The sequence below is a fragment of the Dendropsophus ebraccatus genome, chromosome 1 (assembly GCF_027789765.1).
Source record: "Dendropsophus ebraccatus isolate aDenEbr1 chromosome 1, aDenEbr1.pat, whole genome shotgun sequence".
NCBI classification, from domain to species: Eukaryota; Metazoa; Chordata; class Amphibia; order Anura; family Hylidae; genus Dendropsophus; species Dendropsophus ebraccatus.
In genome coordinates, this window is record NC_091454.1 from 217,411,708 (window position 1) to 217,425,288 (window position 13,581).

At 44.4% G+C, this 13,581-nt stretch overlaps 1 protein-coding gene across 1 annotated transcript in view; it reads left to right on the forward strand.

The window, feature by feature from the left end:
• The window catches only part of LOC138799339 (NXPE family member 3-like), a 35,374-nt gene that overhangs the window by 10,689 nt on the left and 11,104 nt on the right, over nucleotides 1-13,581 (forward strand). The window contains exon 2 of the mRNA XM_069980402.1: nucleotides 8,924-9,409. Coding sequence (XP_069836503.1) covers nucleotides 8,924-9,409 — 486 coding nt within the window. The remainder of the gene's footprint in view (nucleotides 1-8,923; nucleotides 9,410-13,581) is intronic.

Consider the following 13,581-nt stretch of genomic DNA (forward strand, 5'->3'; position numbering starts at 1 on the left):
CTACTGAATAATCCACTGTACACAGATCACTACCACCTCATCCAGTAATATAGAGGTACCCAGCTCTACACAGGTTCTGTACACTATATAAATTACAGTGAAGTTATATTTAGTGACTCACATGGGACGTCTTGCATACCCCCCCATTGCATATCCCCCCACCCATGTTGACCCCTTTATAGATGGCCCCCCCAATGTTATCCCCCTTATAGATGCCCCCCCATTGTTATCCCTCTTATAGATGGCCCCCTTGTGTTGTCCCCCTTATAGATTGCCCCCTTCTGTTGTCCCCCTTATAGATGGCCCCCCTGTGTTGTCCCCCTTATAGATGGCCCCCAATGTTTCCCCCTTATAGATGGCCCCCTTGTGTTGTCCCCCTCATAGATGCCCCCCATGTTATCCGCCTTATGGATGCCTCCCATGTTATCCCCCTTATAGATGCCCCCCCCATGTTATCCCCCTTACAGAAGCCCCCCTGTTATCCCCTTAAATATGGCCCCCATGTATCCCCCTTATAGATGGCCCCCATGTTATCCCCCTTATGGATGGCCCCCATGTTATCCCCCTTATGTTTCCCTTCCATTTTATCCCCCTTATGTTGCCCCCCATGTTATCCCTCTTATGTTGCCCCCCATGTTAGCCCCCTATGTTATCTCACTTATGTTGCCCCCCCCCCCATGTTATCCCCCTTATGTTGCCCCTCATGTTATCTCCCTTTTGTTGACCCCCCATGTTTACCCCCTTATGTTGCCCCCTATGTTATCTCCCTTATGTTGCCCACAATGTTAGGCCCCAGCAGTGTCGGACTGGAGTGCTTGGGCCCACCAGGGGAAATCATTCATGGGGCCCACCCTTCAGCCACTATACTTATCTATGGTAACATTAATAAGGGCCCATTAACACGGTGTGATATGGGGCAGCATAGGGCTGCAAACGATTGCTAATCAGCAGGGCAGGAATACACCGAGATGTGTGATCAATAACAATGATTTATACAGCTGCACAAAAGATCAAATCAGCCGACTAGCGGGCATTTGCGCGTCAGCTGATCTCTGACACTTTTACATGGGGCTTCCTAAGAGCTTTTGTTACCTATAATTGCCCTGTGCAATTGGCTATAAGACAGGTTTCTTTGCATGATAACACTTTATACAGATACAAAAGTCATACAGCTACCAATAACACCAGTATATAAAGAGCAAATATCCCCACACATATTACCGCCATACTGTTACTGACCAGATCCTGTATACCAAGACTGATATTACCAATAATACCAGTATATAGGAGGGAAATAGTATCACCATACATATTACCGCTATACTGGTGCTGACCAAATCCTGTATACTATGACCAATATTACCAGTATACAAGGGGGAAATATTACCGCCGCTACTACTGACTAGTACCACCACATACTGACTTACACCGTCACCACTGCTACTGAATAAAATCCTCTGTACACAGACCACTATCACCTCATACAGTCATATAGAGGCAGACCCAGCTCTACACAGGCTCTATACACCATATACATTACACTGCAGTTACATCAGGTGACTCACAGGAGACGTCTTCTTTGATCGGAGTTCTTCGCTTTTCATTTTCTTCTCCATCTGCCCTGGGCCATCAGAACTTCTCCGAGCTACGAATCCACAGAATCTGCCAGACAGACATATTAGGCTTCACACTCTGGCACCATCCTCATCTCTCTACACACTGCACATCTGTATTGGCCCCTTTACTGGTCCCTTGTTCAGTCTTCCATACAGATGGCCCCATGTGCATCTACTATAGTAGAAATCCCCCTATGCGCAGTCCCCCTATAGTAGATGACAACCTCTGTGCATCCCCTATACAAGGGGTAGGGAACCTTGGCCCTCCAGCTGTTGCAAAACTACAACTCCCATCATGCCTGGACAGCCACAGCTAAAGCTTTAGTTTTGCATTAGCTGGAGAGCCAAGGTTCCCTATCACTGCCCAATAGTATATGACCCCCTCTGTGCATGCCCTATTATATACATCCCCCCTGTGTTGTCTCACCTATAAATGGCTCCCCTATGTTGTCCCCCTTATAAATGGCTCCCCTGTGTTATCCATCCCGCATATACTGTAGATAGCCCCCTTTTGTTGTCCATCCCCCTATACAGCCCCCTTATGTTGTCCATCCCCCTATATAGCCCCCTTCTGTTGTCAATCCCCCTATACAGCCCCTTATGTTGTCCATCCTCCTATATGGCCCCCTTATGTTGTCCATCGCCCCAAAACAGCCCCCTTTTGTTGTCCATCCCCCTATACAGCCCCCTTTTGTTGTTCACCCCCCCTATATAGCCCCCTTCTGTTGTTCACCTCCCTATATAGCCCCCTTCTGTTATTCACCCCCCTATATAGCCCCTTCTGTTGTTTACCCCCCTATATAGCCCCCTTCTGTTGTCCATCCCCCTATATAGCCCCCTTCTGTTGTCCATCCCCCTATATAGCCCCCTTCTGTTGTCCATCCCCCTATATAGCCCCCTTCTGTTGTTCACCCCCCTATTTAGCCCCCTTCTGTTGCCCCCCCATTTAGCCCCCTTCTGTTGTTCACCCCCTATATAGCCCCCTTCTGTTGTTCACCCCCCTATATAGCCCCCTTCTGTTGTTCACCCCCCTAAATAGCCCCCTTCTGTTTTTAATCCCTCTATATAGCCCCCCTTCTGTTGTTAATCCCCCCTATAGCCCCCTTCTGTTGTTAATCCCTCTATATAGCCCCCCTTCTGTTGTTAATCCCCCATATAGCCCCCTTCTGTTGTTCACCCCCTATATAGCCCCCTTCTGTTTTTCACCCCCCTATATAGCCCCCGTCTGTTGTCCATCCCCCATATAGCCCCCTTTCGTTGTCTATCCCCCATATAGCCCCCTCCTGTTGTCCATCCCCCATATAGCCCCCGTTCTGTTGTCCATCCCCCATATAGCCCCCCTTCTGTTGTTCACCCCAATATAGCTCCCCCTTCTGTTGTCCATCCCCCATATAGCCCTCTCCTGATGTCCCCCTAAAAATAAACAAAAACAACTCACCTTACAACACGCTCCCCCGTCGGTCGCGGGTGTCTTCTTCTCTCTTCACGACAGATCAGCCGCATCCTGGTGAAGTCCCGGGCAGCACGTCGCCTCTGAGCTCTGTGTGCGCCGCGGCGGCTGAGACTTCCGGTACACGCTCCCAGCCGGAAGTCCCAGCCGCCGCAGCGCACACTGAACTCAGAAGCGACGTGCTGCCCGGGACTTCCCCAGGATGCTGCGGATCTGTCGGGGGCGGGAGCGGAGGTGACACTGACACTCTTGTGATCGCAAGCAAACGCTGCTTGCGGTCACAAGAGTGATTGACAGGGCGGGAAGCCTATGGCTTCTCGCGCTGTCAATCAGCACACTACATTTAACTGGAAGCGATTGTTGCGATCGCTTCCAGTTAAAAAGATAGGTGCCGCACCCGAGTGGGCCCCCCGGGAGCACGGGGCCCCGGCTGGGCTTGCTGGCTGGAGACCACATGGCTGCAGTCTCCAGCCCTGTGTCCCCTGACAGGGGGCGGGGCCCACTCCAGCTCGGGGCCCACCGGGGGTTTCCCCGGCCCCCCGGTGGCCCAGTCCGAGCCTGGGCCCCAGTCTGTGCAAAGCAGATAAGGAAAAAAAAACAAAACACACAACTCACCGGACATTTCGCTTCCCCGTCTTTTCTCCTGCAGGCTCGGTCTGGCCCCCGGCTGACGAGTGGCTCCTGGCTTTGTCCGCTCCCCGGCAGCACACGCACCAGTGAGCTTGGTGTGCGCTGGGGATGTTACTTCCAGCACAGGGGGCACCTGTTATAGACGCTCCCTGTACCGGAAGTACTTCCCCTACGCCACTGTATAAGCCCTTTCCTACCAGTTCCCGTTCTAACAAACTGCTCAAGCTGTACATACAGTATGTGAAGCGTTCAGAAACAGTAATAGAGAACCTGTTCCCGAGATCCTCAAAAGACAATAGAGTCCTAGATAGAGGGTCCACAATATCTGCCAATTGAAAAAGACCTCTACCTCCCCCCCCCCCCCCCCCCATGCCTGGACCACTACAGACTCCAAACCCGAGGGAAGGCCGGGGTAAGGAGTAAGGAATTTAGAGCTGAGGCTTCTGATAAAGGTTACATTTGGGAGAACATGACAGAACATGACAGCCAAATATGTCTCGTAAATTTAATAGGACCTAGAAGAGGAGAAGGCAAAAGTACATTCGGGTGTGGATGCCATAGTAGGCAATTAGGATGTAAAGGGGCTAGCCACCTCCTCTCAATTGCCATGCACTTGCTATAGGCATGATAGGAAGCACAGGAAGGAATACAACGTAGATGAGCTGCCCAATAATAGTGAAGGACATTGGGGTGGCAAGACCACATTGAGTTTTACTAGCCATCATGACCGATCTAGGAATCCTATGCCGATCTGAGTCCCAGATAAACTTATAATTGGCAGATTGGATAGCTCACTCATTGGAATCCTCACCGGGAGAGTCTCAAAACAATATACCGTAATAATTTTGGTGGGATAGTCATTTTAACAGCCGCCACTCGACCCAGAAGAGAAATATAGTTTTTTTTTCAATTTTATCAGTAGGGCTTTAATGTCCCTAAAGAGTTTAGCATACTTAGCTGAATATAGGGATTCATAAGTAGGATCTAACTGAATGCCAAGATACTTAATTGAGATAGAGGACCATCTAAACTTGAAGTTAGCGCTTAACTGGCGAAATTCAGTGTCAGGTAGATTCAATGCTCTTTTCTTTCATTGTACTGTACAGTATATGGATCTATACATAATAGTCTATGTGCTGTCTGACTAGTAATCTGCACAGAGGTAGGAAGTATGGAGCAGTTTTAGTAAGTTGTGTGCCGCCAGGGGTGTCACATTTAATACCCTCCAGCTGTTGTAAAACAACTCCCATTATGCCTGGAAAGTGAAAGCTTTAGCTCTGGCCGTCCAGGCATGACGGTAGTTTTAAACCAGCTGGAGGGCTGCAGTCTAACACCCCTGATCTAAACCTTGTATTTTAGACACATGCTTATTATGTGGGGAATTTAAAGGGAACTTTCACCATGAAAAATGCTACCTAAGCTATCGGCATCAGGTTATAGAGCAGAAGGAGCTGAGCAGATTGATATATATCTTTGTGGGAAAAGGTTTAGTGTAACGTGTAAATTATTTATTGATATCATTGATGTTTCATGAGTCCACCCATGAGTTCAAGGAGTCCAGTCCATTGAGTGACACCGCCCACTGGACTCCTTATTACAGAATGAGCAGAGATTTCAATCAATTTGTTCCAAACTATACTGAATCTTTTCCTACAAAGATATATATCTATCCGCTCAGCTCCTTCTGCTCTATAACATGATGGTGGTAGATTAGATAGCATTGTCTTGGTGACAGGTTTCCTTAAACAGGTATGACTGCCGTACATCAAGAAAAAGGCATTGATTTTCTACATACCACCCAGATTGCACCTCTTTCCTTTTATACATTCTGCACTCCTGATGAACGGGCGTGGGTGCAGTGCCAGAGGCGTAGCTAGAAGGTTCAGCCTGGGAGGGGAGGGGGGAGGGGTAAGTAGAGTGAGTGTTAGGAAAAGATGGCCGCTCTCTTGCAGAAACATCGCCCCTCTCCTCCTAAGTTTGTGTCTGGTATTGCAGCTTAGTTCCACTGAAGTGATTCAAGTTGTAATACCAAACACAACCTAAGGGCTGGTATGGCACTGTATCCATACTGGCACATACTACTACATACTAGCACATACTGACAGGAGAATTCCTTTGTCTATCAATCACGGGACACGGATGATCTGAATCAAGGTTTATTTGTCTTGTCAACAAGAGGCAGTTCAACAATCTCTAAGAGCTTGTCATGAAGAAGTGCGCCAAATACAACTTGTTTCTTCGTTAAATACAGGATACTTGCGGTAAACATAGCAACAGGTGTGAACTTTCCTGTATAGAAGTGCAAAGAGCAGATAAAGGGCACTAGGCTTTATTTCCGCTCAGCTTCGCCTCTTCACAATCTTCTCTAACGTCTCTATATGTTTAGGACCTAACAGGAAACATATATGTGTCAAGTAATAGATCTTCTACATCCTGCTACTATCTCTTGCCTTAATAAGCTTCTCAATCCTCAAGATTGGGCGCAATCATATAAGTTTCATAAGCGCAGAGCTATTCTATGAATATATTTTAGTATGATTAACATATTGATTATAATATGAGAATAGATAGATATTTTTTTTTTAACACATACCACCACTTACTGGCACATATTACTACATGCTAATACTACTGGTACATAAAACTACATGCTGGCACAGACTACAACATACTGGCACATAAAACTACATGCTGGCACAGACTACAACATACTGGTACATAAAACTACATACTGGCACAGACTACTACATACTGGCACATAAAACTACATACTGGCACAGACTACAACATACTGGAACATAAAACTACATGCTGGCACAGACTACAACATACTGGCACATAAAACTACATACGGGCACATACCACCATATACTGACACATAATACTACATACTGGCAATTAAAACTACATAATGGCACATACCACCATATACTGGCACTTCGAACTACATACTGGCACATACCACCATATACTGGCACATACAACAACATAATGGCACAAAAAACTATATACTGGCACATACCACCACTAACTGGTACATATTACTACATGCTAGCACATACTACTGGTACATAAAACTACATACTGGCACATACCACCACATACTGGCACAGACTACTACATACTGGCACATAAAACTACATACTGGCACAGACTACTACATACTGGCACATAAAACTACATACTGGCACAGACTACTACACACTGGCACATAAAACTACATACGGGCACATACCACCATATACTGACACATACTACTACATACTGGCCCATAAAACTACATAATGGCACATACCACCATATACTGGCACATACTACTACATACTGGCACATACAACAACATAATGGCACAAAAAACTACATACTGGCACATACCACCACTAACTGGTACATATTACTACATGCTAGCACATACTACTGGTACATAAAACTACATACTGGCACATACCACCACTAACTGGTACATATTACTACATGCTAGCACATACTACTGGTACATAAAACTACATGCTGGCACATACCACCACTAACTGGTACATATTACTACATGCTAGCACATACTACTGGTACATAAAACTACATGCTGGCACATACCACCACTAACTGGTACATATTACTACATGCTAGCACATACTACTGGTACATAAAACTACATACTGGCACATACTACCACATACTACTACACACTGGCCCATAAAACTACATACTGGCACATACCACCACATACTGGCACATAAACCTACATACTGGCAGATACCACCATATACTGGCACATACTACTACATACTGGCACATACAACAACATAATGGGACATAAAACTACATAATGGCACATTCCACTACATACTGGCACATAAAATTACATACTGGCACATACCACCACATACTGGCACATACTACTATATACTGGCACATACCACCACATACTGGCACACAGAACTACAAACTGGCACATAAAACTACATATGGACACATACCACCATATACTGGCACATACTACTACATACTGGCACATACCACCATATACTGGCACATACAAAAACATAATGGGACATACAACTACATACTGGCACATACCACCACATACTGGCACATACTGGCACATAAAACTACATACTGGCACATACCACCACATACTGGCACACAGAACTACATACTGGTACAAACCACCACATACTGGCACACAGAACTACATACTGGCACATACTTCCACATACTGGCACATAGAACTACATACTGGCACATTCCACCACAAATTGGCACATAGAACTACATACTGGCACAAACTACTACATACTGGCACAAACTACTACATACTGGCACATACTACTACATATTGGCCCATGCTACCACATACTGGCATATACCACTACATACTGGCACATACTACATGTGTGCCAGTATGTGGTGGTACTGACACATACTGTACCACTATATACTTTGCTGGCACATACTACTACATACTGGCACATACCACTACATACTGGGCTGGCTTATACTACTACATACTGGCACATACTACTACATATTGGCCCATGCTACCACATACTGGCATATACCACTACATACTGGCACATACTACATGTGTGCCAGTATGTGGTGGTACTGACACATACTGTACCACTATATACTTTGCTGGCACATACTACTACATACTGGCACATACCACTACATACTGGGCTGGCTTATACTACTACATACTGGCACATGCAGCATGCAAACTCAAAAAATAAATAAATAAGAGTTTTATTTTCTTCTGGACAGAGGTCAGGGGGAAGAGTAAATCAAGGCTAGCTGGCAATGTTCTAGTCCAGCACCATGCTGGGTGACTGCTGTACCCTTTTACCCTCCTCCTTCTCCCCATGAGCCTGTGCCTGGTTGCCCTGCGGCTTGTACCCCCCCCCCCCCTCCCTTCTGTAGCGGAGTGTACTCACACATACATTCTCCCTGTCTCCACATCTCTAGCAGGCGTACCTCATTTATCATGATTCCTACCTGCTAGGTGGCATAAATCATTGCAGAAATCTACGCCTCCTCCAGAGCAGTGGGAATGATGGGAAAGTACAGTAGGTGCAGTGATCACCTACATCTACATTGAAGATGGTCTTGATAATGGGTGGTCTTCTGAAACAGTTGGACTTTTACAGAGATTTCACTGTAGTCCATCTCGTCATACATTGTTTTCCAAGATTTTCTATTCATACTTCTAATTGAATGCTGCCATCAGTTTTTGTACAGGTTCCTAAGGATGCCCACTTTCAAGGTCTTCAAACAATCCGACCCCAACCAACCCCTTATTTTGACCTTTCCTATGAACTCCAGTCTGCTAGAACTTCTCAATGTCATTGACTGGCCTGAACCCCCCTCAGTTGTGAAGACTTTTACTTTCTCGACAAGTCCCACGAACTGTCATTACCACTTGGTAAATCCTCGAGATTCATATACGGTGGGTGAGTTCTTGGAAGTGCTCATTACAGCTCGCGATCACAATGGACACCCAAAGAGCTATGGAGGAGACTTCTTCCAGGCTAAGCTTTACTCCTCAAAAGTGAAGGCTGGAGTGACCGGACAGGTGAAGGACCACGGCAACGGTACTTATTTAGTCACGTTCCTGCTTCCATGGCCGGGGGAGGCCCAAGTGCACATCAGACTTATTCACTCCAGTGAGGCTGTAAATGTTCTGAAACAGAAGAGGGAGAATGATTATGGAAAGGTGAACAAAAAAGTTTTTTGCTTTTACAATGTGACGCAAAATGAGACCCCAGTGCAACCAGGCGGTAGGGAGAGCTAATGGTACGCTGGACTGTATATACAGTATAATAGTATGCTGGGCTTAGTATATAATGGTATGCTGGGCTGTGTGTATATATATATATATATATATATATATATATATATATATCTCATGGTATGCTGGGCTGTATATATATATATATATATATATATATATATATATATATATATATATATATATATATCATGATATGCTGGGCTGTATATATATATATATATATATATATATATATATATATATATCATGATATGCTGGGCTGTATATATATATATACATATATATATATATATATATATATAATGGTACGCTGGGCTGTATATATATATATATATATATATAATGGTATGCTGGGCTGTATATATATATATATATATATATATATATAATGGTATGCTGGGCTGTATATATATAATGGTATGCTGGACGGTATATATATATATATATATATATAATGCTATGCTGGATGGTATATATATATATATATATATAATGGTATGCTGGGCTGTATATATAATGGTATGCTGGATGGTATATATAATGGTATGGAACAGGTAGAGAAAAAGAGGCGGTCACTCACCACTTGTTGTGCCGAAAGAAGAGTCCTTTATTTATCCAGGAATGAACGTAGCAGGGAAGGGGGAAGGTGGAGGAGCGGGTGCAATCAGACAAACGTTTTCGCGGACTCCCGCTTCGTCAGGTCTGGCGCCAGACCTGACGAAGGGGGAGTCCGCGAAAACGTTTGTCTGATTGCACCCGCTCCTCCACCTTCCCCCTTCCCTGCTACGTTCATTCCTGGATAAATAAAGGACTCTTCTTTCGGCACAACAAGTGGTGAGTGACCGCCTCTTTTTCTCTACCTGTTCCATGCTGGACTGTTTTTCTTTGGCGCTGAGCACCTCCACTAGCCGTAATCACATCCAGGTAGGAGCTAGCCGTTCATTAGCAAACATAGTAGAAAAAAGCTGAAAGCACTCACCGCTCTGATGCAAGATGTCTTTATTTCGTAGTGGATTAAAACATGGACAGTTGTCTATGAGAAAGTTGTTTGTGTAGGAGTTAGCATCTGCCGTCCTGCAGGACTAATGTCCATGTTTTAATCCACTACGAAATAAAGACATCTTGCATCAGAGCGGTGAGTGCTTTCAGCTTTTTTCTACTATGTTTGCTAATGCCATATCTGACTATTGAAATGCACCCCGACGCGAGGAGTTATCACAAGTCCTAGACCAACGACCCAAGGTCCAGATTTTACTTGGAGTAGTGCCGGTGATCTTTCTAACACTTGTTGTTATCAGCTAGCCGTTCATAGTACTGCTCACAGCGTGTGATTCCCCGTAGTGCCAGCCATCCAGCTCTCACCCCGTATCATATATTATGGTATGCTGGGCTATATATATAATGGTATGTTAGGCTGTATATGTATATATATATAATGGTATGCTGGGCTGTATATATATATATATATATAATGGTATGCTGGGCTGTATATATATATATATATATATATATATAATGGTACGCTGGGCTGTATATATATATATATATATATATATATATAATGGTACGCTGGGCTGTATATATATATATATATATATATATATATATATAATGGTATGCTTGACTGTGCAGCTAGAGGTATAACCAGTAGGAAGGGGGAGATTATTATCCCGCTGTATAGAGCCCTGGCGACATCATGTCTGGAAAATTGTTTCCGGTTCTGGAGACCTCACCTGCTAAAAGATACTGATATTACAGAACGGGTCCAAAAACGAGCTACACAAATCAGGAAAGACTTCTAAAGGATCTAACTCTGTATAGTCTGGAGCAAAGAAGGGAAAGGGGCGACATGATGGAAACCTTTATATATGTAACAGGAGGAAGAAGGGAAAAGAGGGACATGATAGAAACCTTTATTTATGTTACAGGAGGAAGAAGGGAAAGGGAGACAAGATGGAAACCTTTATATATGTAACAGGAGGAAGAAGGGAAAGGGGGGACGTGATGGAAACCTTTATATATGTAACAGAAGGAAGAAGGGAAAGGGGGGACATGATGAAAAGCTTTATATATGTAACAGGAGGAAGAAGGGAAAGGGGCGACATGATGGAAACCTTTATATATGTAACAGGAGGAAGAAGGGAAAGGGGGGACGTGATGGAAACCTTTATATATGTAACAGAAGGAAGAAGGGAAAGGGGGGACATGATGAAAAGCTTTATATATGTAACAGGAGGAAGAAGGAAAAGGGGCGACATGATGGAAACCTTTATATATGTAACAGGAGGAAGAAGGGAAAGGGGCAACATGATGGAAACCTTTATATATGTAACAGGAGGAAGAAGGGAAAGGGAGGACATGATGGAAACCTTTATATATGTTACAGGAGGAAGAAGGGAAAGCGGTGACATGATGGAAACCTTTATATATGTTACAGGAGGAAGAAGGGAAAGGGAGGACATGATGGAAACCTTTTTATATGTTATACTAGAAAATGTACCCGGGGCTGCCCGGGTATAAAGTGTCAGTGTGTTAATTAGATTTGTTCTAAGGTGCCCAGGAGTTAATCAGTGGAATTAGTGTATACCTGTAGTGCAGTTGGAGGGGTTTTGTATACTTTCAATGTATAGTTTTTAGGGGTCTCGCATATCTGTAGTGCATAGTTGGGGGGTCCTGTATACCTGTAGTGTGTAGTTGGGGGGGTATACCTGTACTGTATAGTTAAGGGAGGTCCTAAATACCAGTAGTGTATAGTTGGGGGGCTGTATACCTGTACTGTATAGTTTGGGAAGTCCCGTATACCTGCAGTGTATAGTTCGGGAGTCCTGTATACCTGTACTATATAGTTGGTGCTGTATACCTGTAATGTATAGTTGGTGGAGGTCTTGTATACCTGTAGTTTATAGTTTGAGGGTCCTGGATACCTGTAGGGTATAGTTGGTGGAGGTCTTGTATACCAGTAGTATATAGTTCGGGGGGCCTGTATACCTGTAGTGTATAGTTTGAGGGTCCTGTATGCCTGTAGTATATAGTTGGTGGAGGTCCTGTATACCTGTAGTGTAAAGTTTGAGGGTCCTGTATACCTGTAGTATAGAATTGGTAAAGGTGCTGTATACCTGTTGTATAGAGTTGGTGGAGGTCCTGTATACCTGTAGTGTATAGTTTTAGGGGTCTTGTATACCTGTAGTGTATAATTTGGTGTCCTATATACCTGTAGTATATAGTTGGTGGAGTTCCTGTATACCAGTAGTGTATGGTTTTGGGGTCTTTTATACCTGTAGTGTATAGTTTGGGGTCTTGTATACCTGTGGTATAGAGTTGGTGGGGGTGCTGTATACCTGTATTATAGAGTTGGTGGAGGTCCTGTATACCTGTAGTGTATAGTTTGGGGTTCCTGTAAACCTGCAGTGTATAGTTTGGGGTCCTATATACCTGTAGTATATAGTTGGTGAAGTTCCTGTATACCTGTAGTGTATAGTTTGGGGTCCTGTATACCTGTAGTATATAGTTGGTGGAGGTCCTGTATACCTGAAGTATATAGTTGTTGGAGGTCCTGTATACCTGTAGTGTATAGTTTTGGGGTCCTGTATACCTGTAGTGTAAAGTTTGGGGTCCTGTATACCTGTAGTATATAGTTGGTGAATGTCCCGTGCACCTGAATTGTATAGTTTTGCGGTCCTGTATAACTGTAGTGTCCTGTCTACCTGCAGGGTCGTATTTACCATTAGGCACCCATAGTCTGGTGCCTAGGGTAGCACCTTGCAGAGGGGCAGTACCCTCCCGTTCAGACTTGCCAGAAAATCTGGTGTCTTTTCGAGGCGGGGTATGGTGGTATTGGTCAGGTCTGGTATAGTGGTGTTATCCAGTCACAGTATGGCGGTATTGGTCAGGTCTGGTATGGCAGTGTTATTCAGTCACAGTGTGTTGGTATTTGGTCAGGTCTGGCGGTGTTATCCAGTCACAGTATGGTGGTATTGGTGAGGCCTGGTATAGTGGTGTTATCCAGTCACAGTATGGCGGTATTGGTCAGGTCTGGTATGGCGGTGTTATCCAGTCACAGTATAGCAGGTATTGGTCAGGTCTGGTATGGCAGT